The following is a 25,217-nucleotide window of genomic DNA, read 5'->3' as shown; positions in this document are numbered from 1 at the left end:
AGAGTTGTTGGAGAGGTGAGACTCAACATATCTAAGAAAAATATGGCATAAAATCCAACCAAATCAGAAGAGCAATAATGTACATCCTCTTAGTTTAGTGTCTTCATATATTATTCTGTCAGGATATGAGAACATTTGGCCTGATCTGCTCTCTCTTATGTGATGTCTACAGTGAAACATAGTTTATGCAGTTTATGTATTACATAAACGTATCCACAGGAGAATCATTATTAGCCCAAATAAATACACTGAAAAATTAGAGGCATCTAAGAGCTTTCATTTGCTCAATAACCATAACTGCACTGGCAGCTAGTACTTTACATTTTCTTTATTTAAAGTCAGAAAAGGTAGGTATTGAAACAGAGAAAAGTCCTACCCTAAATCTGCATACTTTGCAGGGTACATTAAAAGCTTACATTGGATGCCTATTGCCCTTGGGAGCTACACACAAATATCTGAAGGGGAAAATGATGATAGGATTGAGTATCCTCAACAACTTTGTCTTTTCCTATTAGAATAAATTACCTCTTTAAGTCTTTATTTAATTCAGCAGAATCTTCATAAGGCCAGTTTTCACCATTTTCCCTCATTACATGAATTACCACCACAGCCTCGTACATTTTCATTGTATCTGGCATGAATAACACTGGGATGTCCAGTTTTTCTTTCGGAGCTAATCGGGTTCCTGTAAGATAGAACAGATCGTTATGGTATTTTGAAAGTTTTGAAAATTATTATTTATATCATTTTACTCATATATTTCCTTTTTTTCTTTTTGATACACTATTTAACAGTTTATCAGTGTACCGTTCTCCCTGTGATACCAAACTTCATTTTACCCTGCTCTTGCTACAGCCAAATCTCATCTTACAGTAGCATTTGTGGCCTGGCTTCCTGTAATAAGGTACTTTTTGAATCAATGTCTTGAATAAAGGAGTTCACATAAAGTGTTATTTTAGACCTCTACTTACTGATAAAACTTTGAAATGAGACCCAGGGAGACTCTGAAGGCTCAAAACAAAACAAGCACGATTAAGTGAACATCCCACATTTAATATTCAAAGATCATGTGTAATATATGTAAGTCAATCCCATGATTTTCTAGGGCCTAAGTTATGTTTTTTGAGCATCTGTGGGTTTCAACAATGCAGCGAGTAACACTGCATAAAAAAGACCAATCCAAAAGCAATCGTTCATGTTCAAGAAAAAATTGAAATACACTTGAAAGAATTTAAACTATTGTTTTTTATTATTATTATACAAGCCAGTCTTTTCTGTACAATTTTTCATCTGCTTGATTTTGCTGTTTTAAAAAAATAAACCGATGTTGTCTATAATGAAGGTGGCCTGATACATTGCATTTTTAAGAGCATTTTTCCAATGACTTGCCAGTCTGCCAAGTGTCAGAACATCTACCTCAGGGTGTGTTCCAGCCATTTCAGAAATAAAGTTATAGAAAAATTACACAAAGTAGAACAAGTAAATCATACAGTCTTTTCACTATCAAGCTCCTTGCTTTGAAAAGAATTCTTGAAATTTGGTGGAACTGATATCTCGGGGTTAGGGTTTCAGCTTTAATTCTATCTGTAGAAAAATCTCTTAGTTATGAGTAACTACTTCTTCGTTAAGCTTTGAATCCATTTTCGTGATAATTTTTCATGCCTGCTACAATGCATACATGCTAATACAGGTCTATGAGTATCATTCCCCGAGAATGACTGAATCTGCTCAAGTTCGTATGCATGGGGCAAGCAGCACTCTCCCTGGGATTGCCTCTGCTGATAACCACAGGCTGCTGTGTGCTTAAAAAAAGTCAGCAGGGAAACTTTATCTTGTGCTCCGAATGTTCACCTTCCTACAGCCTAAGTGGCTTGAGGGTGAAGACCTCAATGCTAAGAGCTGTAGCAGAGTGGGTGATGATAACAAAATTGTAATGCAGCCTTGGGAAGGACAAAATATAAAAAAGAGGTGGATTCACGGAAGTTTGGAAATGAAAGTGGATGTGTAGGGAGACAGAGTAAAATGATGGCAGACAGGAATGGCCAGAAGCAAAAAAGGTCAAGTAAGTCACAGCAGGGTGGGAGAGAATGGTTTGAAAGACAGCTCTCCAAAACACGGAATAAAAGTCAGGACTCCTCATCTGCACCAATCCTCTGCTAGCATTTAATTATAAAGTGTACTGGACATACCGGTCTCTTCTCCCAAGTAACTAGCGATAGGATGAGAGGAAATGGCCTCAAGTTGTGCCAGGAGAGGTTTAGATTGGATATTAGGAAAAATTTCTTTACTGGAAGAGTTGTCAAGCCTTGGAACAGGCTGCCCAGAGAGGTGGTGGAGTCACCTTCCCTGGCGGAGTTCAAAAAATGTGTAGATGTGGCACTTCAGGACATGGTTTAGTAGGCATGGAGGTGTTGGGTTGACAGTTGGACTAGATGATCCCAGAGGTCTTTTCCAACCTTAATGATTCTATGATTTTATGATTGCAACTTCTATTGCTACCTCACAATCTGTTATTGCTATCATTTATTTCTTCAACACAAACAGCAACCTTGAATAAAGATATCCAAAGTAGTTTGGGTAGATTAACAGCATTTTTAAATTAATAAATTGCCCTGTCCAGACGAAATACCTTTATGAAGAATTATCTTGTACTGTGTTATGTAGGTACTTCCTATATTATATAACCCCACTGGAGTCAATGTAGTTCTATAGTTGTAAAGCTTTTAGCTAGAAACACTCTTAAATTAAAATAAACTAACCAAATTAAGATTGGAAAATCAATCTTAAATTAGGAAGGTTGGGATTATTTAAAGGCAAACCACCCTGCAGGATTTCTGCCTCTTTCATTAACAGTGCCTCAAGACCTCAAATACAGACCACTGCCTCACATTATTATGGATTCTACAAACAGTAGGGAATTCTTACCTAAATATATCTGGATTTCTGTATATAAGAGATTTATCATGTAGTAGTTATGGAAATTAACCAACTACTTTGCACTCATAATTGCTTAATTTTTGTGTATTTGTGGAAGTCCATCATGGCATGAGCAATTTGTCTTTGAAATCATTATTTGAAAAGTCTTGTATCTTGAAATTGCTTGAAAATATCCTCATTAAAAATCCATTAAAAATGCTAATATCGAGATGAAAAAATAAACTATATTTCTTCTTTCTTTTCTTTTAATAAAGACTTAAGATTTTTCTTTAGATCTTAATCTCCCTATTTGAGGCATTATCTATCAAGTACATACCCAAGATTTAAAAGATATACAATATATATACACACATATTATTGGCAATAATGTGGTCAAAGGGTTTTTTGAAAACCTTTAAAAACTAGCAACTAATTTTTTAATCCAGTATCTGAAATAACTAAGCTGGCCACACACATTGTTGCCATACTTCTGAATACATCTGAACTAGGATCCATCCGTGTGGAACAGAAGACAGCTACAGCCCTGATGCACTGTTCTCCCTCTGTGAGAGAAGAGGCAGCTCTCTACTGTGATTTGCCCACTTTGGGCCTACTGTGGAGTAGTTAAAGCAGAGGCCTGTAATGTCTTTAAATTAGAAGTGTATTCTTCAGGATATATTTGCAATTAGATTGCCTTGAATCCAAATACATGCATACCAAAATAGTGTAATCAACAACAGTATGTAAGCACTTTGTAACACCACTATGGCACATCCAAACACAATGTATAGGCATTTTAATTAAGTTTGTGAGCAATGTGACCACCAACAGGGCAAAGACATATGAAGTTGCATGTAGGAGGTATCCCAGTAACAGAAGTTGCAAGTATGAGGCCTGCAGATAGGCAGAACATCCTGCTGCATACACAAGAGGGATGATTAGCAAAAGCAAAACCAAAATAAACAGCACAGGGAGCAGTTGAGATCGCCCTTTGGAGGTGGAGGGGCCAAGAAGCATAAAGCACTGGCAATGACCAAGGAAAGATGGAGAAGAAAGTCAACAAGACCACTTGAGTTCCAACTTCTCTCATCAGAGTTGTTCTTCTCTCTCAAGTCTGATCACTTTGACCTCCATGATGAAGAAACATCAAGGACCCAAACCATCACTGCTAACGGTATGGCATCAACTCCACGGCATCGTATACTTATTGCTAATTTAGGATACGATTGTTAAGGAATAACACTTTTATGCATGTAGTAATAGTGATTAACAGTGTGTAAGAATTACTTATTAGCATGAAATCTAAGGTTTTGTTTGAAAGTTTAAAAATGGCCTAATTTGTCAGTCCTCTAAACATTCCCATCACAGAGATCTCTAATTCCTTAACAGTATATTTATATATGTATATATATAACTGCATACACACTACGTGTTCTGCATATATACATAAGAGATCATTATATATAGTTATACACACATGTGTGCATGTGCATCTATTCTGTTGCAACACTGGGTAAGTTTATCTGTGGCTTGTAGCCGTTTCCTTCTTGGGTATTTTCTCTCTTTTGTCATAGAATCATGGAACAGTTTGGTTTGGAAGGGACCTTTAAGGGTCACCTAGTCCAACCCCCCCCTGCAATGAGCAGGGACATCTTCAACTAGCTCAGGTTGCTCAGAGCCCCGTCCAACCTGACCTTGAATGTTGTCCTTCTAGGTCCTTGTGGCTGGCTGCTCCTCAAGTTGCTGAAAGGCTGTGAAGGACAGAGGACCTTCTCCCTTCCCTCAGAAGTACAAGAGCAGCTTCAGCTCCCCACAAACCACTTTGTGTTCTTTAAAGCACGCCCCCTGCCTTTTCCCATATGTGTAGGAAAACACCATCCTAGCTCTTTCATCAGTACACCTACTGACACAGCAGACAATAATATATATGCATGTGGGCAATTTTAGTACAAATCAGCATGACTGATCAAGTTGCTCCCATTTGTCTGTAGACCTGATGTATTCTGCTGGGAATACCAAGAACATATTCCCTCTCCATGCCCTCTACAGTGATGCCTATACACTGCAAATAACAAACTGCTGCTACATCAGCATTTTATGATTGCAAAATATCCAAGTAGCTGTTCAAGCTAATTTTTGGTCTCTAGTGTCTTACCAGAATAATATACTCTGGATGATTTGCAACTTTAAAAAAAAAAACAACCAAAAAGCCAAACAGAAAACAAACAAACAAATCTTTTCAGAAGTTATAATTTAGAATAGGGTTTTACTAATTTCATTTGCAACTCTTTTAACATATGACAAAAAGAACAGCCTCTAAACTAATACCTAGTTACATTATATATGCATTGCATATACTGTTTGAACTGTAGCTTAATTATGCCTGTTACAGTACATAGTGCCTTGATTTTTAAAATAAATTTTAATACAGAACCCATATGATACCATTCTAGGTCATTCTGGCAGAAAATTGGTTATTAAAGATCATGAAAAGACAAATTTTATAATATCACTGTTGAAAGAGAATGTGTTCACATTTTTAATACAAAAATCTTCTTAGTAGAAGCTGTTCATAACGACAGTAATTTTTATATCACTGGGCTTGCCTGCACCTGTCAACTAACCACTGATCATTAACTGCTAGTACAGATTTATTTCCTTATGATTTTGCCTAGTTAGATGAAATAGGCCTAATCGCAAAAACTACATATTGCTTCATGCTTCTTTTTTCTCCTTCCCATTTATAGAATGTGGGCCAGCAACTGCTGGCACAACAGACAATATCTATGTGGACAACTTTAATACAAATCAGCATTACCAACCAAGTTGCTCCTATTTGCCTGTGGACCTCAGGTACTCTGCTAGGAATACCAAGAACTGATCCCAATGAGTGATCCCTTATCTTCATGTTAAGTATTTATACTGCAATGAGTATCCACAAACTCTTCATAAGAAATCCATAGTAAGGCTCTTTTCAGAATAAAGCTGCATGACATTTGGTAAAAAGCTTTGGGCCAGATTTTGATAGTACCCTACTTCTATTTCACTGTCCTACAGGCCATTAGGAAACAGTCATAGCAGAATAAGCTCCACTGACCCTTTAAAAGACTGAAGCCATCTGATTCAAACCAAGGGCCGCAATTAGAGTCAACTGCCTTACAGAGAAGCATGCAGAGATCTGTGTCCTCCCTCATTTCTTTCCTAGGTAACCTGTTTTTAAGCCTTGCCTTGCCTCCAAAGGCTAGTGGAAAGCACCGATTCTGTAAAAGATTCCTTGGGCCCCACATCCTTTGACACTTGAGCCTAGAACTCAGAACTGAATTAGATAATTAAATCAAAATTAGTATATTTCAAATTCCCTGCCTCACTTCTACGTGGCACTGCACTGTGGTTGAGTTCTGTGTAATTTCTGTGTCAGCCCTAGAAAGCATAGCACTGTGAGAGCTAAAATTAATTAAAGTAATGAAGCAGTGGACCCCCATAGCTGGGATTTTATTCGGAAGGAATACAGATGGGTAACAATGCATTTGTTGCCTCTACAGCAGCTTAGGAAAATGTTTAAGAGCAAGCATCCCAGGCAGTGCCACACTGACAAAATTGTGATGGCGATGAGCAAAATATCCTGCAGTATCTTTGAAAAGAATCATCATCCTCTCATCTAACCTTATCTTAAAGTCATGTGTTTTTCATATTAGTAAGGTACTCGGATGGCAGATTTTCTAGATGTTGAAAGGACTATCTCCTTGATGCATTGCTGTTAAGTCTGTAGCATCTCAGAGTGCCTCCCATTGATTGTACCCAGAAGAACAGCACTCAGTTCAGATTCCTTTAATTGAAAAAGAGAGATGAGGCAGAGCTCACTATGTCTTGTTGAAGTCTGATGGGGAATCATTTAAGAGTGGGCACTTTTGTTTGGGTTTTTTTCTTGATAGTTTCTCCATTAAAATTATTAGTATAGAATCATTTCAGTTAAAAACACAGATGGCCCTGCTAAAATTAGCACTGGCCATATAAATGTCAACCCAGTATAATCAGGTCTGTTTTCTACCATTATCTTCAAAACCTGGAAAGGGCAACCTCCAAAATATTCACAGACAGCAGCTGCTGCTGGGAAGGATTGCTAATTCTTTCTCAAGGAACTCATCCAGAAAAGAGGACTGATATCAGGCAGTAAAGAGTGAGATATTGCCAGCACTCCAGTAAGTATCTGAAATACATAATAAAAGTCAGGCCTAGGTATTCTTCATTTATTTTCACCTGCTAGAAAAGATAAAAGCCTGGCTCACATATGAAGACTAAGATTTTTTATAGCAGCTCTTCCAAAAGTGGTTCAGTGCTAAATTTCAAGACTTTAATAAAGAACAGACAGCATTTCTGCCTCAGCTGTTATTAATGGTGGGTTCATTTTTGTTTGCATCTTTTTCCCTTTTTTTTTTTAGTGCTTCCAATGAGGCTGCTTGAATTTTTGATTCCCTTTCAGTAAAACATCATCACAATCCCTTGTTATGGGTTCTAATTAACAAACTGTGAGAATGCAGCAGTCTGTGTTAGTTTTGCTACATCAGTATTATAATTAGTCAGTCTCAATTAGTAAATATGAATAAAATTTTCCGGATTGACAGCCATCACACAACAGCCAACAGCCTCTATCTGTGGGGATATTAAAAACTTGACTGGACGTGGTCCTGGACAACCTGCTTTAGATGACCCTGCTTGAGCAAGGGAGGGGTTGGATGGACAAGATGATCTCAAGAGGTTCCTTACCACCTAAACAGTTATGTGATTCTGCATTTCTGTGATCATGATAGCTCACTATACTTTGTCTTGTTTCTGCTTTTAAGAATAGATATAAAATACCTTCTTGTTTGCTAAGCCAGGTGCAGACACTTATCTCAGTGAATTGCAGGTGATATGAAGAACAGTGCACCTCCTACAAAGGGAGAGGAAGGAGGCAGAAGAAGAGATCACCCTGGCTTAACTATTAGCTTTTGGGTGCACTTAGAAGCAAAGAAGCAGCATACCAGCTATGGAAAGGCAGTCAAAAACCCATCAAGGACTACAAGAACCTTGCTAGGGCATGCACAAATGTAGTCAGGAAGGCTAAGGCTCAGCTAGAACTGAAATTGGCCAAAAATATCAAGAACAACAAGAGAAGGTTCTTCAGATATGTGAGTAATAAGCAGAAGCACAGGGAAGACAGTCCCATTGCTAAACAGGGCAGGGAAACTAGTTACATATAATGCTGACAAGGCAGAAGTTCTCACCAAGTTTGCTGACGACACTAAACTGGTGAGGTGGACAGAAGGGAGAGCCAACTTACAGAGACCTGGACAGGCTCTAAAAGTGGGCTAGCAAGAACTGCATGAAGTTCAACAAATACAAGTGCAAGGTCTTGCACCTGGGATGATATAACCAAAGAGCCCAGTCCAGGCTAGGATCTGATGTGGCTGGGGAGCAGCCTTGCTGAAAGGGACCTGGGGGTCCTGATGGACAACAAGCTGAACACGGGTCAGCAGTGTGCCACTGCAGCAATGAAGGCAAATCAGATCCTGGGGCTACATCCACAGGGGCACTGCTAGCAGAGACAGAGATGTGATCATCCCAGTCTACTCAGCACTTGTCAGGCTGCACCTGGAGTACTGTGTCCAGTTCTGGTTCCCACAATTCAAGAAAGATGTGGACAGAATGGAGAGGGTCCAAAGGAGGGCAACAAAGGAGAACCTGCTCTCTGTGGAAAGACTGAAGGAGTCAGATCTTTTCACCCTGGAGAAGAGAAGGCTCAGGGGGGACCTTATCAGAGTTTTCTAGTAATTTAAGGGCATCTGCAAAGAGAATAGAGGCTCTCTCTTCACAAGGAGCCACATGGAGAGGACAAGGGGCAATGGGTACGAGTTGCACCAGGAGAGGTTTCATTTTAACCTAAGAAAGAAATTTTTTACAGTGAGAACAATCAATGACTGGAAGAATCTCCCCAGGGACATGGTGGAGTTCCTGTCACTGGAGGTTTTCAAGACACAACTGGACAGAGTGCTAGATAATCTCATCTAAGCTCCCTTTTCCATGGGAGGTTGGACCAGATGATCTTTCGACATCCCTTCCAACTTGAGTTGTCCAACCCAGTAAAAAAATGTATTCCCTTATGCTCAGATGGAAGTTCCTGTGTTTCCTGTCACTGGGCACCACTGAAAAGAGCCTGGCGCCGTCCTTTCTGCACCCTCCCTTCAGGTAGTTATATCCATTAATAAGATCCCCTCTGAGTTGCTGACTTCCTTAGTTGCAAAAGTTAAGTCATGAATGTGCAGCTCAGATGCTAATAAACAATTTCACAAATGACTGGTTAAAACTTGAGAAGTTGCTTTAAGAAATAAATGGCACTAATAAAGGAATGAATGTTTGAGTCTTTAACTGAAAGGCTCCACATCATCACTATCATAAGCACACAATAAAATGTATTAGATACAGTATGTTTATAAGATTTGTTTGCCATGTTGTGAATCTTGTGTTAATACAATTTTGTATACTTCTGGCAGAGTCTTTCTGGCTTATTTCATTAAGAGATTTAATTTAGAAGAATTTCTTTCTGGTACAAAATAATGGATACAAGTTAAACATTTGCTATTTAGATTAAAATAAATGGATTGAGAACAGGGCTCAGTAATTAAATATGTTGTTTTATTTAATGCAATTTATTTTGTTTTTAAATGAAGCATGTCTAAAAGGCCAAGCATAAAGTTTCCTTTTCATTTATAAAATTATCCTTCTCTAACTAATAGCCTATAGCACAGTTGCAGCCAAAATCAAAGCCATTATTTTGACAGAAATACCTATTACATTTATTTATCATTGAAGTGTAGTAACAGCTAAGATTACAAGGGTTAAGCACACTGATGGAAAAAATGTTTCTAAGTACAGTAATTCACTTTGGTGATAACCAAAACAAGCAGAATTACACTTAAGATCTTTAACTCTGAGAAAACTTTAAAAAACACATGTAACAGAGATCATGAAGATCACACTCTCTTACTGAGGATAAATGGACAATAATCTTTTTAACCCCCAGTATAAGATTATTGCTTAATATATTTCAGAACAACGTCTCCATCACTTCCATATCACATCTGATTATTAAATTTGGTGTAAGGTGTTCTGCAGTAAGAGAGAAATTATGTAACCTTCTAAACTGGTTTATCACAGAACATCCCTCTTATCTCCGAAACTCTGGTACCTGCAACTTTGACTTTGGGTAGGTGTTACAGACCTCATATAAAAAAATCTTAAATCTTAAAAAAAAAAAAAATAAAAATTGCCTGACATTCATATACATGCCACATTCAATTATATTTTCCATCTCTGCTGTTATCTTATGCATTTGTCTTGGCAGCATGGGATATCTTTGCAATTTCCCCTCAGAGGTGCTGTGATGATGGACTTTGGGTTCCCCTTACAGAAATCCAGTCAGCCACTACATTAGGAAAGACAAATCTGAATGGTAGGAGATGAGAACAGTAAGAAAGTGAGGTTGAAGAGCAGTACTGAGCACACATAAGACACATGTCAGAGAAGGAAAATTACTGTAAAGACAGGGAATAGTGAGCAACAGGACTGGAAAAACAAACAAACAAAACACCTGAGGGACTAGAAAAAGGTTAAGGGGCATAGACAGTAACTTGCAAAATGATGCTATGGCAGAGAGCAGAACGAATGGAGGAGGCCGGACTGCATTATATGGAAGTCATTTGGCAGAGGGAATGCCAAGTAGATAAGAGTGAGGAGTGAAGAAGAATAATCAGGAATGAGAGTAGCAAAAGTTTTCTAATTATCCTATGGTCCAACACTTTTTCTAAAACTTTATGGTGGACTGGCAGGTTCTCTTGCTTTTCTTCCAAATCTATTTTTTCCCTCCAATAATCTGATAGACAGTAGATTTATCCTATCTTCCTTTGACCATTTTATACATTTGAAAATTGTTTATCATCCTTATTTCCCTGATGACAACTTTATGTTGATAAAATTTTGTGAGATCAGCCATGCATCCAAAATCTAAAGGTCTGCAGCACAGTAATGTCCTAGATCCAAAGTCACAGAAAGCAGGAGGCGTACTGCAAAGTCAAAGGAAAAAATGCAAAATCTCTTCTACATCAGCACTGTAAAAGATGTATCAATACATCTTTTCTCTGAATGCTTCTATTTGTGACACATTAAAAAATAAGCAAGTAAAAACTCAGTTACATTAAGTCAATTGGTCCTTCCTTAACTAAATTTTCATTTTATTTCTGGACACATTTAAATATAATTTGACATTCTCAAAAGAGATTAATTGATAAATAATGATATAGAAGAAAGACCAGAAACAAGTGTGGATGGAGAGGGATGGCTGTGGTGAGTGGAGGGATGGATAGTCACATTTTTTAGAAACAGGATCTTACATATTTTGCCCTACTGTGGTAACGTAGGGCCCACGCAAAAACTATGGCCCACGCAACCTCTCTCCCCCTCTGCTACAGTGAATTAACTGTGTTCTGTATGTAACAAAACAGTCTACCAGCACTTAATGACCTGCCTAAAATCTGAACAAAAACTAGAAAATAACCACACAAATATTTTGAAAACGCAAGAGCCACACAAGAAATGTCACATGCTTTGTAAACAAGTGTGACTTTTTTTAGTGCCTAGCCACAAAAAACCCACCAAACTTTATCCTTTCTCTTGTAAAGTCATGTTACCCTAAGATAAAGTACCAGCAAGTAAATTAAGACCATGACAGCTTCCCCTTTTCTTAATCTTTTTCTAGGCCCAAACACACACAAAAATGTCTTGAGTCCATGGTTGAAAGGAAACTGTAATTGCTTCAGTTCAAGCATAATTGAATTTTTGACATATGTCAAATATCTGATTATTTTTGACAGATATATTTTTACTTTCATTTTAAACTTTTCTTGGATAGACGTATCTCTTGGTCTGATCTCTGAAAGCACAGTCAAGTTCTGAAGCTATGGCAGATTTTAATCAAAATCTGCAAAGTGTTGTGAAATCAGTAATGACACTGGTGCTGTTACATCCTTCTACTTTTTATATACAACCAAAAATTGTACTGCTTGTTACAAGTTTCCAGGAGACATATCACACTTCATACAGCAGACAGTAACTGGAAACATACATATATATGTCTCCAACTGACTCTTGTAAGTGAATGGGATAGAATGATGACTCAGCACTTTTGCCTTTTCCAAAGTTCTTTCCTTGACATAGTTTATAAGCTTTTGAAACAGCCAGTTTAGCTATTATTCTCCGCTGTGAGTCACATATATATATTTCCTGAGCTATGCATTTTCATGGTCTTAATATTTATACTCTTCACCATTGGAGGTTTACAGGTTTCTGTAGTAAGATGGAATTGAGCTCTACACTGTTTTTTTGGTTTCTTAGTACTCAAGAAAATAAAGTTGGTAAGAAGAATCCCTCTTGAAAAGTAACTCTTGCCCATTAATTTGACTTGTGTCATAAAACAGTAGTACTGTGAATGACAGGACACATAATATGCTACATGTATTTCATAGCTCAATACTTCCCGTAGTAGGAATATTGTTTCTACTGGAGGGAAAACTTCTGTAGCCCAGTAAATATGGTTTCTTTCTATATCTATTGAAAGGCTTTTTAGTGGCCTTGCAAGGCAGGGTCTAAGGATTTGATTGGCATTTGTGTTGGCATAAGTTGATTTTAGCTTATTTTATTTATGACAGCAATTTTTTAGCAGTCAGGTTTGGTTTAGCATATTTTGAGTTTATAGAGATATGAGTAAACATCTGTGCAGACTGAATTATCTATGATACTAGAATAAAAAAATGGTTTGCAAGAGTGTAAACACAGAATGGTACCAGATGTCCAAAACTGTAAACACAAATCACAACGGTCACTACAGGAATACAGTCTTGTTAAACCAGTTTAGATAAAGCAGAGAATAGAAAACTGAATAATTGAAAGCAGTAAAGAGAAAGTTCATTTATGCAGACTGCGTTAAGATAATGCATAAACGTAAATCCAGCCAGATCCCAAAACTGTTGAGGAACGAACACTTTACTAGCTTTCCAATCAAAGAAGCTGGGGCATTGACAGCTCTCTGACATCCCCATCCAACCTCTGCACCTGGGGAGGACTGATGCTGTCAAGCTTAAGACCCAGAGGGAGACCAGAAGGATGAGCATTACACCAGAAAAAAAGGGTAGATAATAGGAAAGTTTTTCTGTGTAACAATTTTAACTATAGAGGCTTTTCTGTATTATTGTTGACTATAAATGGTACTATTATTGTAACTGGACTAACAATAACTTTTATTAGCCTGTCAAATTAGACAAACAAGAATTTTTTTGCTCCACTGATATACCCTTTTGCCCTCTGTGTTTTGTGTGCAACATCCTAAAACCCAACATGTGGCAATGCCAGCCCCAATGTTAACCCCTGAAACTTGTCAGCAGATAATCTCTAGATTCAAACATTCTGAAGAAATTTGTTACACCTATTATTCAGCCTGAAAAGAAATCAGGCTTAAATGAAAGTATATGGTCAAGCTCCTACCTACAAAGCAGAAGAGTAACTAAAACACAAAAGACAATTCTAGATTACTTGCATTTCACTCAAAATCCTTAGGCAGAACAATGGTTTTTAGAGCTGAGGGTTCAGCCTTTACATGAACTATTCTAAAAGTTGTCCCCTTAACTGAAACTTTTCTCCTACTCACAGCCTTGCAGATGGAATTTCTTTGTCCTTTTCCTTATAGGTAAAATATTCAAAGGTTAGCCAGAATATTGCTGCAATGTAACTGAAGTATTTGCGTTTTGGCTAGGAGCTGATATCTTCAGAGAATATCCTCAAGGCTTGAGACCTCTATCGCCCTCAAGTTACTTCTCTCTATAGAAGTTTTGTTTCACAATTTTGAGTAGTTTCTTTCTCTCAGACAGCAAAATAAACATTTCAAAACCTTTATTCTACTGTGTCTTATATGCTACACATATAAAGTAATATCAGCTGCAAAACAGTTCTGTTTGCTTATTTGGTTTTAGATGTATCATGGACTTTCCACAGAAAGAGCATATGATGCATTAACAACAACAGCAATAGATAACTTGTTACTTAAACCAAGCAGTCTTCTCTTCCTAATGCTAGCTATGAGTTCAAGATGTTTCTTGTGGCATAATGCAAGTGAAAAAGGAAAAATAAAAATCATGCATTCTGAAAACAAGGTTTCAGGACTCAATTTATAAAACTTTATGTAGGAAAAGAAAATCCCTCAGAGAAGACAAAGAACCTTCATTTCTTTTACATTTATTAGCAAGCCATTTTGACTACTTCCTTGGTCCAGGGGAACATGAAGTCAAATAATGGCCTGGATGTCATTGCTGTTGGATTTTATTATAGTTTTAGGAGTGAGAACTGAGTTAACTGCAGCGGCCTCATATAGAGGCCAGCAATCATATGTCCAGGATGACAATTTAAAGAATACATCTTATGTTCTGACTGTGATCACTGTCATGCAAAACTTGCTCCAGAGTTTATCAAGACTACCACAGAACAGTAATTTGTTCATAGAGGAAGTAAAGAAAAAACCATCAGCAATATCCTCTAGCAAGAAACTATGTTGAGCTGTCAAGTGCCTTTCTATTTCAGAGACATTTTGGATTTTTATGGCCAAACTGGTAATTCACACTGACTTGTTCTTTTTTTAACAAGTAATGCTTTCTGACAGAACCCATATATACTGTACTTGTCTTAGGTCCATAGGTCTCCAACTACAAAATAATTTATTTTTCAAACTCTGAAAATTCTCATGTCTACACAATATCATCTTTTGTTGTCAGTGTGGTCTCACATGCTATTTATGTACATCTCTGCTGCTCAGTCATTATACCACGTAAGGACACATCAATTCAGATATATGTCTGGAAATATTTTAACCCTACTGCAAAGATCTGGGACATGCTGGATCAATTAATGTGGCACATAGCTACTCACCTGTCAGACTCAGGTATAGACACAGATCATATTTAAATTTTATTAAGACTTCATTAAAGTCTCATAATATTTTATCCCCTGGATTCCTGTGTTTAATATGATATTTATTATGATTCTCCTGCTTTCCTGAGGAGTAGCTGAAATGTGACATGAGTTTCCAGCCATAAAGACAATTAGCAGATCTTGGTTGGGGATTGTGCATTGCTTCCTGTTGTGTGAACAAGGCTAAAATCAACTCTGTAGTCCTAATTTAGAGCAAATCATAGTCAGTATTCCAAAAATCCAATAAATAGATGAGTTGTTGGCCTCTTAAATTCAGAGAGAAATATAGAGGGATATGCTTGGGGACCTCCAGAAAAAGAAGAAAAGAACAAAATGCTTAGAAGCAGACATGTAGGAAGTCAACTGGACTGGAAAGACTTGCTATGGTGGGAGATAAAAAAATCAAATAAAGTCCCCCAGTGGAGAGAGAGAAGATGCCACTAAAAGTGGGAATTACTATTAAGATATTCTGGAAGGGATCAAGGACCCAAACTACTTGACAGTGCCAGGGTGATTCTGAATCGTACTGACACAGCAGACAGGCTTTGGATGACTCAGTGGTAAATGGGAGCTGCAGTGTTTCTGAACAGAGGTGGCTGCTGCAGATCCTGTACGTCTGTGTGAATCCAGAAATGGAAATCATACGTAATCCACAACTCAGGAGGCAAGATGACTACCAACATCAACATTTTCATATGGAATACAAAACAAATGTCTACAGTTTAGCTCTTACTTATTTTTGCACAAACTGCTCATTTTTAATTCTTAGTAAGAGACAAGTTATTTTTCTTTTGATTCAGGAAGGAAGAAAACAGATCATCATTTATGATTCTTTTTTAAAACTTAGTTAAAATACAGCAGTGGATAAACCTACATGAAAACAATACCTTTCTGGAATAGGAAGGAGATGTTTTAGATCAGTTACTTTAACTTTCACTGACAATATCTTGTGATGAGATAACTGGGAAGGAAAATTTTCATGGAAGTGACTTAATCAATTAGGATTATCCATTTTAAATCTGTCAAAACAAAAAGCAGCTAGCCTTCAAATCTGAGGCATTTTCCTTTTCCATATGGTTGAGAACAGTCTCTAAAGGAGCTCAAGGCATAAGTGATTTGCAGCCAAACATTGAACAAATGTAGGGACAAAAGCTTTTCCCAATAGCTGTTTGTCATAGGTGTCAACTGAAGAAAAGGTGGAGGAAAAAATCCTTGTGTATAAAGACGACAGTGAACAGATCTTCACAGACTGTCATTTGGTATCAACTTAAAGGAAAAAGATGAAAAGGTTTATTTTGTGTGATATATGGCAGCAAGGAGTTGGAGAAAAGGTTAGAAAAGAGTTTAAAAAAAATCAGTTCATTTTTCCTGCAATCTGTAGCCTTTTCTGAGGGAATATATTGGATCTCCAAATTTAATTTCATTATTAGATATCTTCCTTTCATGTAAAGACTAATGACCACAAAACTTAAAAAAATGGTGATTCTTTAGAGGCAACAGATTGCAAGGGTTATGTGCAAAGAAAAGAAAACTTGTAGAGTCTGTATCTATTGTACTTGATTTCTTGCCCCTGTTTTCATCCTGAAGTAGTAAAAGAATAAGCAAAATAACATAATGGAAATTCTGAAAATGTTAATTCAGAAATTTCGAAGTATTTTTTGCCATTTTTGATTGAACCAATACAAGCATGTTTAAAGAATGTTTACTTATCCAGAACTCTGCAGAGATTTTTTTCATTTCTTCACTGCTAAACATTTCAGTCATTGTAATCATCTAACTTGACCTAAATACACAGGATTTCTCAGAACCCATTTGAAAAATCAAGGTTCAGTCTCAATAACTCTTCTTGAAAAAGAGAATTTAATTAGAAAAAACACATCCGCTTGATTTAAAATTTGCCAGTGATGGTGAATCCTCCACATGTCTTTGAGAATTGTTCTGAGAGTTGATTAAGCTCATTGTTAAAAACATGCTTCCTTTTGTATTTGGCTACTGAAAAACTTTGACCTGGTTTCAGTCCCAGCTTTTTCCTGTGAGAGTGAATACTCTTCATTACCAACATTCTGGTTTTTAGTGAGGTAGAACAAATGAATCACCACCAAAATTCTCTTTGGTCAGCTAAGTAATTTGGGATCACTGAATCTCTCACTCTCATCTTGAATCATTTAAACACGCTTGTATTGCAAAGATGAACGCCTGTAGAAGGCAACACAGGCTAACTAACATTGTATACCAAATGGAGGGACTCTATAAGTAAAGGCAGAGGTACTAAAAAGTAGGGAAAAAAGCATTTCCATTAAAATCAGAGTCGGGAGAATTAGGTAAATCTGTGGATTCAAGAAACAAAAATAACATAAAAATTCATTCTTGAATTGGAATAGGGACAAATCAATAAGAAGAAAAGACTAATAGGATACAGTTGGTGATTTTACACTTGAAGAGATGTAAAACAAACTGGAAAGATAAGGATCATCCAAAATTTCCTCAACAGCTACTGACATGCTATTATATTGTGTATTGTGGTCTTGTGCTATTGTGTGTGATAAAACTGAATTGCTTGTTTGTGCGTGTAGAAAACTTAATGTGTTATTCATACAGGTCTGAATAACAGTTCAACAATCAACTTATTTTCCTATTTAATAGAAAAGAGAAAATTGTATACAATGGCTAGAAAAAAGGTACTGTAACAGCCTCTAACAGGACTGCATACAATTCAGCTTGTGGTTTCTGCTGATTGCATGTAGCAGAGGTAATAAAAATGGCAGCAAACCTCTGGGATTAGTTTACATTATTGGTATTCATTGTGAAAAAGGCAGTACTACCAGCAATTAATAGATATCAATTTTTATGGGCTATTAACCTTTGTTTCTTCTTAATATCTGTGATGAAGGAGAAAAAGATTTAATTTTATAAGGGATTTTCAGTGCTTGTGAAGCAATCAGATAAAAGTTAGACAATTCAACATTAAAAGTTGTTGCAATACTATAGTTTTCACTTCAATGTACAGAACAAGGATATTTAACATTAACATTCTTATAACACAAGCAGGCAAACAAGGCAGTGGCAAAACATGATTTGCTTTCAATCTATTACAAAAAACTCTAATATGTTAACTAGACTGAATTTTATACCTTAAAGAGGAAATTAATAGTTCCAATTTATAGATAAAAGAAACTGAGTCGCATCAGGAAGTTTCAGGGACTTCTTGACAGTTGTATGGAATAGTTTGCATTTTAAGCCTTCTTTGTAGGAAAATTATTTTCCAGATGCTTCACCAAACACTTATGAGAAAAGAGGATCTGCTTACCTTTCAAGCCTCTAGGTTTTATTTTGAAACAGTCACAGCTTTAGTATACCTATACTTCAGTTTCTCTGGGTTAAAATGAATACAATGTTAAATACTTTCCCTCAAATAAGTGGAGATTTGTGAAAATAAAATTATCAAGTACCTTAACAATATGCAAGGATGGGAAGTACTTAAGTATCAGTACACTTCATTGCCTACTTAAATTTTAAAGGTTATAAATATTTTTGCAAATACAGATTTTACCTGAAATAGCATATTAACAGTAATATCAGAAGTGTCAAATCCTTGGGCATAAACCACTGCATGGTAAAATTAATGTCCTAGCAAGAAGAGTCCCAGAAAGTCAAACACTCTTCCAACTTTGCTCTCATGAGCCTTTAAACATGTTGTCATCTCAAAATATATTATTCCCATGCAAAGAAATACGTTCAATTTCCCTCCACTCAGCAGAAGATGATACTAGACCAAGTGACGTTGACTGTAATAAAGCATCTTATGTATGTTGTTAACATAACTCTGATATCCAATGAAGAATTTTGTGTCGCATGCTTCAACAGTTGTGAGATGCTACTCCTTGTAAGAGTAAAGGTCACGATCCAAACACTTTTCATCTAATTGTAACATAAATCTTTATTCTGCATTTCCCTAAGAATACTCAAATTATGTCCTATTCTTAGTATCAAAATCCCCTCTGCTGGTTTATATACTATGATTTATGAGCAGGATAAGCATCACATTAAAATAGAGGCAAAGACTGAATTACAGTTAAAGCATGTCCTCTTGCACACACAGCAAACACAGCAGTAGTGCCCACAGTCTTTTTTTCCTGGGTTGATTTGGGTGTTGGGTGGGTTTGATACCAAGCTGAAAAGCTTGGTATCAGAAATGCATTTAAAGAAATAAATATTGCTTAAACCCAAATATTATTGTAAGATGCAAGATCGTTACTAATGTTGATGATTGAAGGTATCAACCTGATCTTCATGTAAACAGGAAAGGTTTCAGCATAAATATTGTGAAAGCTGAAAATAAGGTCCTGTATGCATCATAAAAGGTAGAAGAAAAAGATAAATCAATTTTTACTGAGACTTATATGAAGAGGAAAGAGGTACCAGTGATATGCATTCTTTCTGCAAATACACTCAGGCAGGTACAATCCCAGTGGCTTTATCAAACCAAAATAGGCCCTGCCTAATCATTCAGGCTTTGTGGCAGAAAAGTAAATCTGGGAATCCGATTCCCCCTGGTAACTGAAAGATATCAGTTTTTAACAAGAATGTGAATAATTTATTATCTCGCTCATAAAAAAATATTTTGAATAATTTGTTAATCTTAGAAATAGTATGACAAAATATCTAGGGAAGAGAATTAAAGCAGCAGAGTACTAAGGATATGAAGTTCATTTTAATTAAATTATTCCTCCCCTACAGAGAACAGTTTTAAAGATCCCATTTGTCAAGAACTGGAGCTACAGTATTATTGATCCAGGTTATATCTTGGAAACAAGGAGAAATATATAATTTTGAGGTGAACATATAGATATTGGCATACTAAAGTATTTATCAAAATAATTAAACACACAAATAATCCCACCTCAATTCACACCACAGCAATTAGAATACATGCCTAAGATACACATCTACATTTCCTGTAATTTCAGTGCAACTGAAGCAGATGTTTAAATTTAAATTCTTTGCTATTTAGGGATTGCCTTACATACCTGAAATTAAACATACTCAAATATGCTACTGAATCAAGAACTTCATCCATCAGTCAGAACTGAGCAAACCAAATGCATCTTTCCCTATCATGAATAATTTGACTTCTGAATGCAACTGTTAGCAGCTATTCTTTCAATTCATCGCATACCCTACCACAGAACCAAACATATTATTTACATGTTCTCAAAACTTATTATGGGATGTTTAGGGGAGAGAACACAGGAGGGAGAAGAGAAAGATCAAAGTGGATGAGGCAGGAACAAGCATAGGAGAACAGAGGTAAAAGAGCATAAAAGATGCCAGTCATGTATGCAGGTGCTCGCCAATAAAGCTGTCTGACAATGCCTCAGGCTTGGTCACTATCCTAGATTCTTATTAAATCCTATGTCTATCTTCTGTGTAAGTACACTCCCTGTCCTGAGCCTCTGTGTGAGTCGGCCACTAGCAAAGTTCAAAGTGGACCAGCCGGCAAGCAGGATGAGGCCGGAGTGCCAGCTACTGGAGAGACTAAGACCAGTCATTGGAGAGCACGGGGTTTTGCGTGGGTGGTTGAGTGTCAGCTCCTACCTAACATCAAGTCAGACTGGCCAGCCAGTAGCAGGAGACCAGCATCTGGAAAGACCCATGGTCAGCCCCAATGACTGGGTAAAGGGCCTACAGAGTGAGCACAGACTTAAATCCGTGCTACTATTCAGGAGACCAGCAGACATGCATTTGTGAGCTGAGTGAGCAAACGTATGTGTACGTTCTGCTAGTGAACTTTGAGCTGGACTCGCCAGCAAGTAGGAGCAGACCAGCATCCAGAAAGACCCAAGGTCTGAGCCAGCGGCTGGATAAGGAGCCCAGGAGCTAGACACAAATACTGGAGAAACTTAAAAGCCCATGCTAATATTCAAAAGATTTCAGGGGGGATGGGGGGGAAATGTTAGTGCATCAATAGACTGAGGGGGTGTGCACGTACCTCCAGTGCAGTTCAATCCTAATCAGCCAAACACCAGGAACTGCACCAGGCTGCCCATGCTGTTGATATTTACGTGAGTGCTGATTGTTTTTATGGGTGTGCCGGTAAAGGCACTGCTCTCCGGGTTGATCTGAGTGGTTGGCTATGTTCGTACTCTGTGTGTGTGTGTGTGTCTGCTGGTCTGTCTGCAGGAGCAGCAGCTCAGCCTGGCTGCTGGGCGGGCAGGAGAAGCCCCTGGCTTGAATTCAGCTCCAGCAGGAGGGGAAAGAGAATCCTTTGTGGTCCCAAAGTCCGCTGGTTTCTTACCTCTCACCGTCTGAGGTTCACATTGGTTTTAAGCATAGTAAGCCTTTCACTACATCATAGACCCTCTTAAATGTTAAACCGCCTTATTCAGCAAGATTTTTTTCTGCAACTGGCAACAATTTTGGATCTAGCTATCATGTATATTGCTACACTAAAGCCCAGCCAACACTGACTCCACCAAGAAGTAGATAATAAATATCTGCATCCCCAGCACACTCTGACAGCTTTCCTAACCAATTCAAACAGCTAGTCCTGAGGACTTAGTGACTAAACTAAAAAAGAAAAAATAACCAACCTTCCTTTCTATTCCTTGCTGAATGCAATTCAGATTGAGATTTCATGCAATTCCAACTGAGGGTGCAGTGTAAGAACATTTTTGGAAAGCAACAGAAATATGTATCTATCGAAGGGTTGTCAAATAGAATTACGGGTAGACAAAAGAATTCATAGAGCTATGGAAAATGTGTAGAAGCAAGGTTAATTGTTTGGCAGGATAATTATGGAATTATTTGTCTGTATAAGTTTGACTTGTGTGATTGGGTTTTACACAAATACAAGATAAAACAAGAGATGCTCCTGTGTAACATACCAGGGTCTGGGCTACATTACACGAAACTCCAAAAGAGACTCCAGGCACATCCCTGCTGTTCACAGTCCCTCAATATAGCAGTCACACAGAGTACCAAGGGTTTCCAAAAAAATCTTACAGTTATTTCCTAAATACCTGTGCCCAGTAACTCCTCACACTGGCACTGGAGCCTAGACTTCTAAGAACATTTGATGTTACTTCAGATGAGAAAAAAAAGGTCAGAGCAGGGATCATCATACTGAAATAGATATATAAAAGGCTTAACACTTGGGAAATAAAACTTTTTAAATGGAGCTGAAGTACACAATGCTCCTGCAGGCCAGTTAAATCTAATTCTGATTAAGAAAAGTCTTAAGGGTTCACTGACTTTAAAGAGTGAGCCACTATGTTGAGAAGAATTGTGTTACTGCTGTGGGTAAAAATTGTTGTTTAGTTACTGAATGCATACTATATATGGAATTTGACTTTCCCTTAGCTTTTGTCTTATATTTGTGACCCATTCTTTATTGACCAAAAGAAAAAAAGGGAAAAAAAAATCAATGAAAACATTTTACAAAAAAGCTCTAGAAAAACTCAGTGTAGGAAAAAAATGAACATTAATTCAACACTGTATTTATCAAGCACTCCTCAGGCATAAAACTTCAAGGTTGAAGGCTCAGTTTCAATACTGCCTTCTAGCATGTATGCTTTAAAATAAAATCTGTGCCCCAGACAGTTACTTAATAAGATAAGTTTAAATTGTCTCTTCTCTCCTGGACAGAATATAGTAATTAAAACAACAACAAAAAAATTAAAGTTCAAACCAACTAGCTTTTCTCCCCCTCAACCCCTCAGACCACCTTGTGAAAAACATCAAATTTTATCATGATCTTCCATCTCCAAAAGTTCTTACACAAAAAGTTCAATGTCTTTCCTACACATACGTCCTAATTTAAAAATACAATATGTTAAGGTAATGTTTTCAAGAACTCTGTAATTGTTTTCAGCCTCTTCTTTAGCAAAAAAGATCTATGTAATTGTTCCATCTTTGCATACATTTCACTATTAATATCAATACCGGGGGGGGGGTGTTTGTTTCTTTTTTAGTCTTCTGTCCACGTTCAGTGAAGTTAGATCTCCAAGACTCCTTCAATGCTTTGTGAAACTCAGCAGCCGGATAGACAAGGAAAGTCAACTTAGAAATTTCAATGAAGAAATGCTACAGCAGACTCAACAGCTGTAGTTCTCAATCAGGAAATTACAAGCTAGTTTAGGGAAGGGGGGAAACTTAGTCTTTAGCAGATATTTGGGGTGGAGCATGGACGTGGAAGGGTCTTGCACTGATTAATTCATGGGACACAGACGCATGCTGTGATTATTCCAAGAGCAGAGGAGGACAGGAAAAATTGATATAAGCCAGAAGTCTAGAAAATCAAGCTCCTTTAGTTCTGCTCCTCAACAAAGAACTGTTTGATACTGCTGGCAATTTCCCCACTGTGCATGTGCAGCTGGAAAAAAAAGATTAGTGCAGATATTTTTTTATAGCCAATGTAGAGCTAGACTGTCCTGGTTTCAGCTGGGATAGAGTTAGTTTTCTTCCTAATAGCTGGTATAGTGCTGTGTTTTTGATTTAGCATGAGAATAATGTTGGCAACACACTGATGTTTTGGCTGTTGCTAAGCAGTGCTTGCACTGGTCAAGGACTTTTCAGCTCCCCATGCTCTGCCAGGGGCACAAGAAGCTGGGAGGGGGCACAGCCGGGACAGCTGACCCCAACTGCCCAAAGGGCTATCCCACACCATATGGCGTCATGCTCGGTATAGAAATTTGGGGCGTTGGCCAGGGAGCAGCGATTGCTTCTCGGGGACAGGCTGGGCATTGGTCAGCAGGTGGTGAGCAATTGCAACAATTTTTTTTCTCCTGGGTTTTGTTCCTCTCTCTTTCTCTTGTTATTTTCCTTTTCATTACAATCCCCCTCCCCTCCCCCCCCATAATTATTAAACTGTTCTTATCTCAACCCACAAGTTTTCTTACTTTTGCTTTTCTGATTCTCTCCCCCATCCCACCACAGGGGGAGCGTGAGTGAGCGGCTCTGTGGTGCTTAGCTGCTGACTGAAGCTAAACAATGACAGTCCTTTTTGGACAGATATTTTTTTATAGCCAATTTAGAGCTAGACATAGACTTACTCATTAATTTATAGGATGAAACAAATCTGTGTCTCTGGAGTTTTCATTGGGTTTATTACCTAAACAGGTGAAGACCAGAAGCAAGAATGAGAAAAAGGGGAAGGGAGGAAGTAAGTAGTTCTGTCTTATTCAAGGACACATTCTGGCTCCATCTTGTCCATCCACAGCTGTTATCAAATAGATTAGCAGCAATATGCTATTCTAAATCAGAATTAATCATCTTTTCATTTTCTATCTGTATTGAAATTGAAGGAGATAATGTCTTATCAAGTTCTAAAATACAGCAGATATTTTTAAATAGAGAAATAGGCTAAGATAATGTGAAATAACAGCCTCCCCTGAGGCTGATTTGCATAGTTTAAATGCTCTGAAGTGCTATACTCTCGGTGTTCACTAACAAATCATGAGATTCTGATGAAACCTACTGCATGGCCTAGCTTAAATCTGTGAGGCAATTATAGCTTGAAAATCTGTTTTCCATGATAAATCCACATGGGAAGTCTTATGTGGATTTGCATGAGACTATGCAAAAGATGGGTTTCTGATGTCTTCTCTTCTTCTATTTGCATCCTGGATATCTTTTTTCCTCTCTCTCCTTTTGCAACATCAGGAGAGCATGCTGAAGTAGATAAATCATTTCCTTATATAGTCAAGGGAATGTATCGTTCTACTCTTTCAATTCAAGGGAGTGTTTTTAAAAGAACAGTAACAGAGCCTTTCTGCTGCCTTTCACTTCATTAAGTTATTTCTCTAAAACAGTTGCCTGGATTTGCAAAAACACATAAAGATATGTCCACACCATATAATTTTTAAAGAAAGGAAAACTCAAAGGTTAAAAGACTGCATATAACAGGCCCTATAAATATATATAAAATATGGCCTGAAGACATTCCAGAAAAGTACAAAGAAAAATCTTTACATTTTATTGTTCATTGTATTAGAATATTACGTGTTTTGATGTACCAATATACCAAGCACACTTGTTTCAGTGCTGAAAAGCATATCACTCATTAACACTATAATTCCCACTGCCTGTAACTAGGCTTTCCTGTAAGAATATTTTTGAGCACAGATTCCCCAATTATTCATTCACACAGTGAGTTTGCAGGAGTGCCTTAAAACATGACAGAAAAATGTCACTACTGATTACTGATTTCCTCCACGTGAGGAGTCTTAGATGTGCCATGGCTTTAGAGAGCTCTC

At 37.5% G+C, this 25,217-nt stretch overlaps 1 protein-coding gene across 1 annotated transcript in view; it reads right to left on the bottom strand.

Annotated features, from left to right (window-relative positions):
• Positions 1–25,217, bottom strand: part of CFAP47 (cilia and flagella associated protein 47) — a 358,571-nt gene that overhangs the window by 39,896 nt on the left and 293,458 nt on the right. Inside the window, exon 58 of the mRNA XM_075491883.1 lies at positions 526–685. Within this exon, the coding sequence (XP_075347998.1) occupies positions 526–685 (160 nt within the window). The remainder of the gene's footprint in view (positions 1–525; positions 686–25,217) is intronic.

Source organism: Mycteria americana, chromosome 1 (genome assembly GCF_035582795.1).
Source record: "Mycteria americana isolate JAX WOST 10 ecotype Jacksonville Zoo and Gardens chromosome 1, USCA_MyAme_1.0, whole genome shotgun sequence".
Classification (NCBI taxonomy): domain Eukaryota; kingdom Metazoa; phylum Chordata; class Aves; order Ciconiiformes; family Ciconiidae; genus Mycteria; species Mycteria americana.
This window is presented reverse-complemented; position numbering and strand designations above follow the sequence as displayed.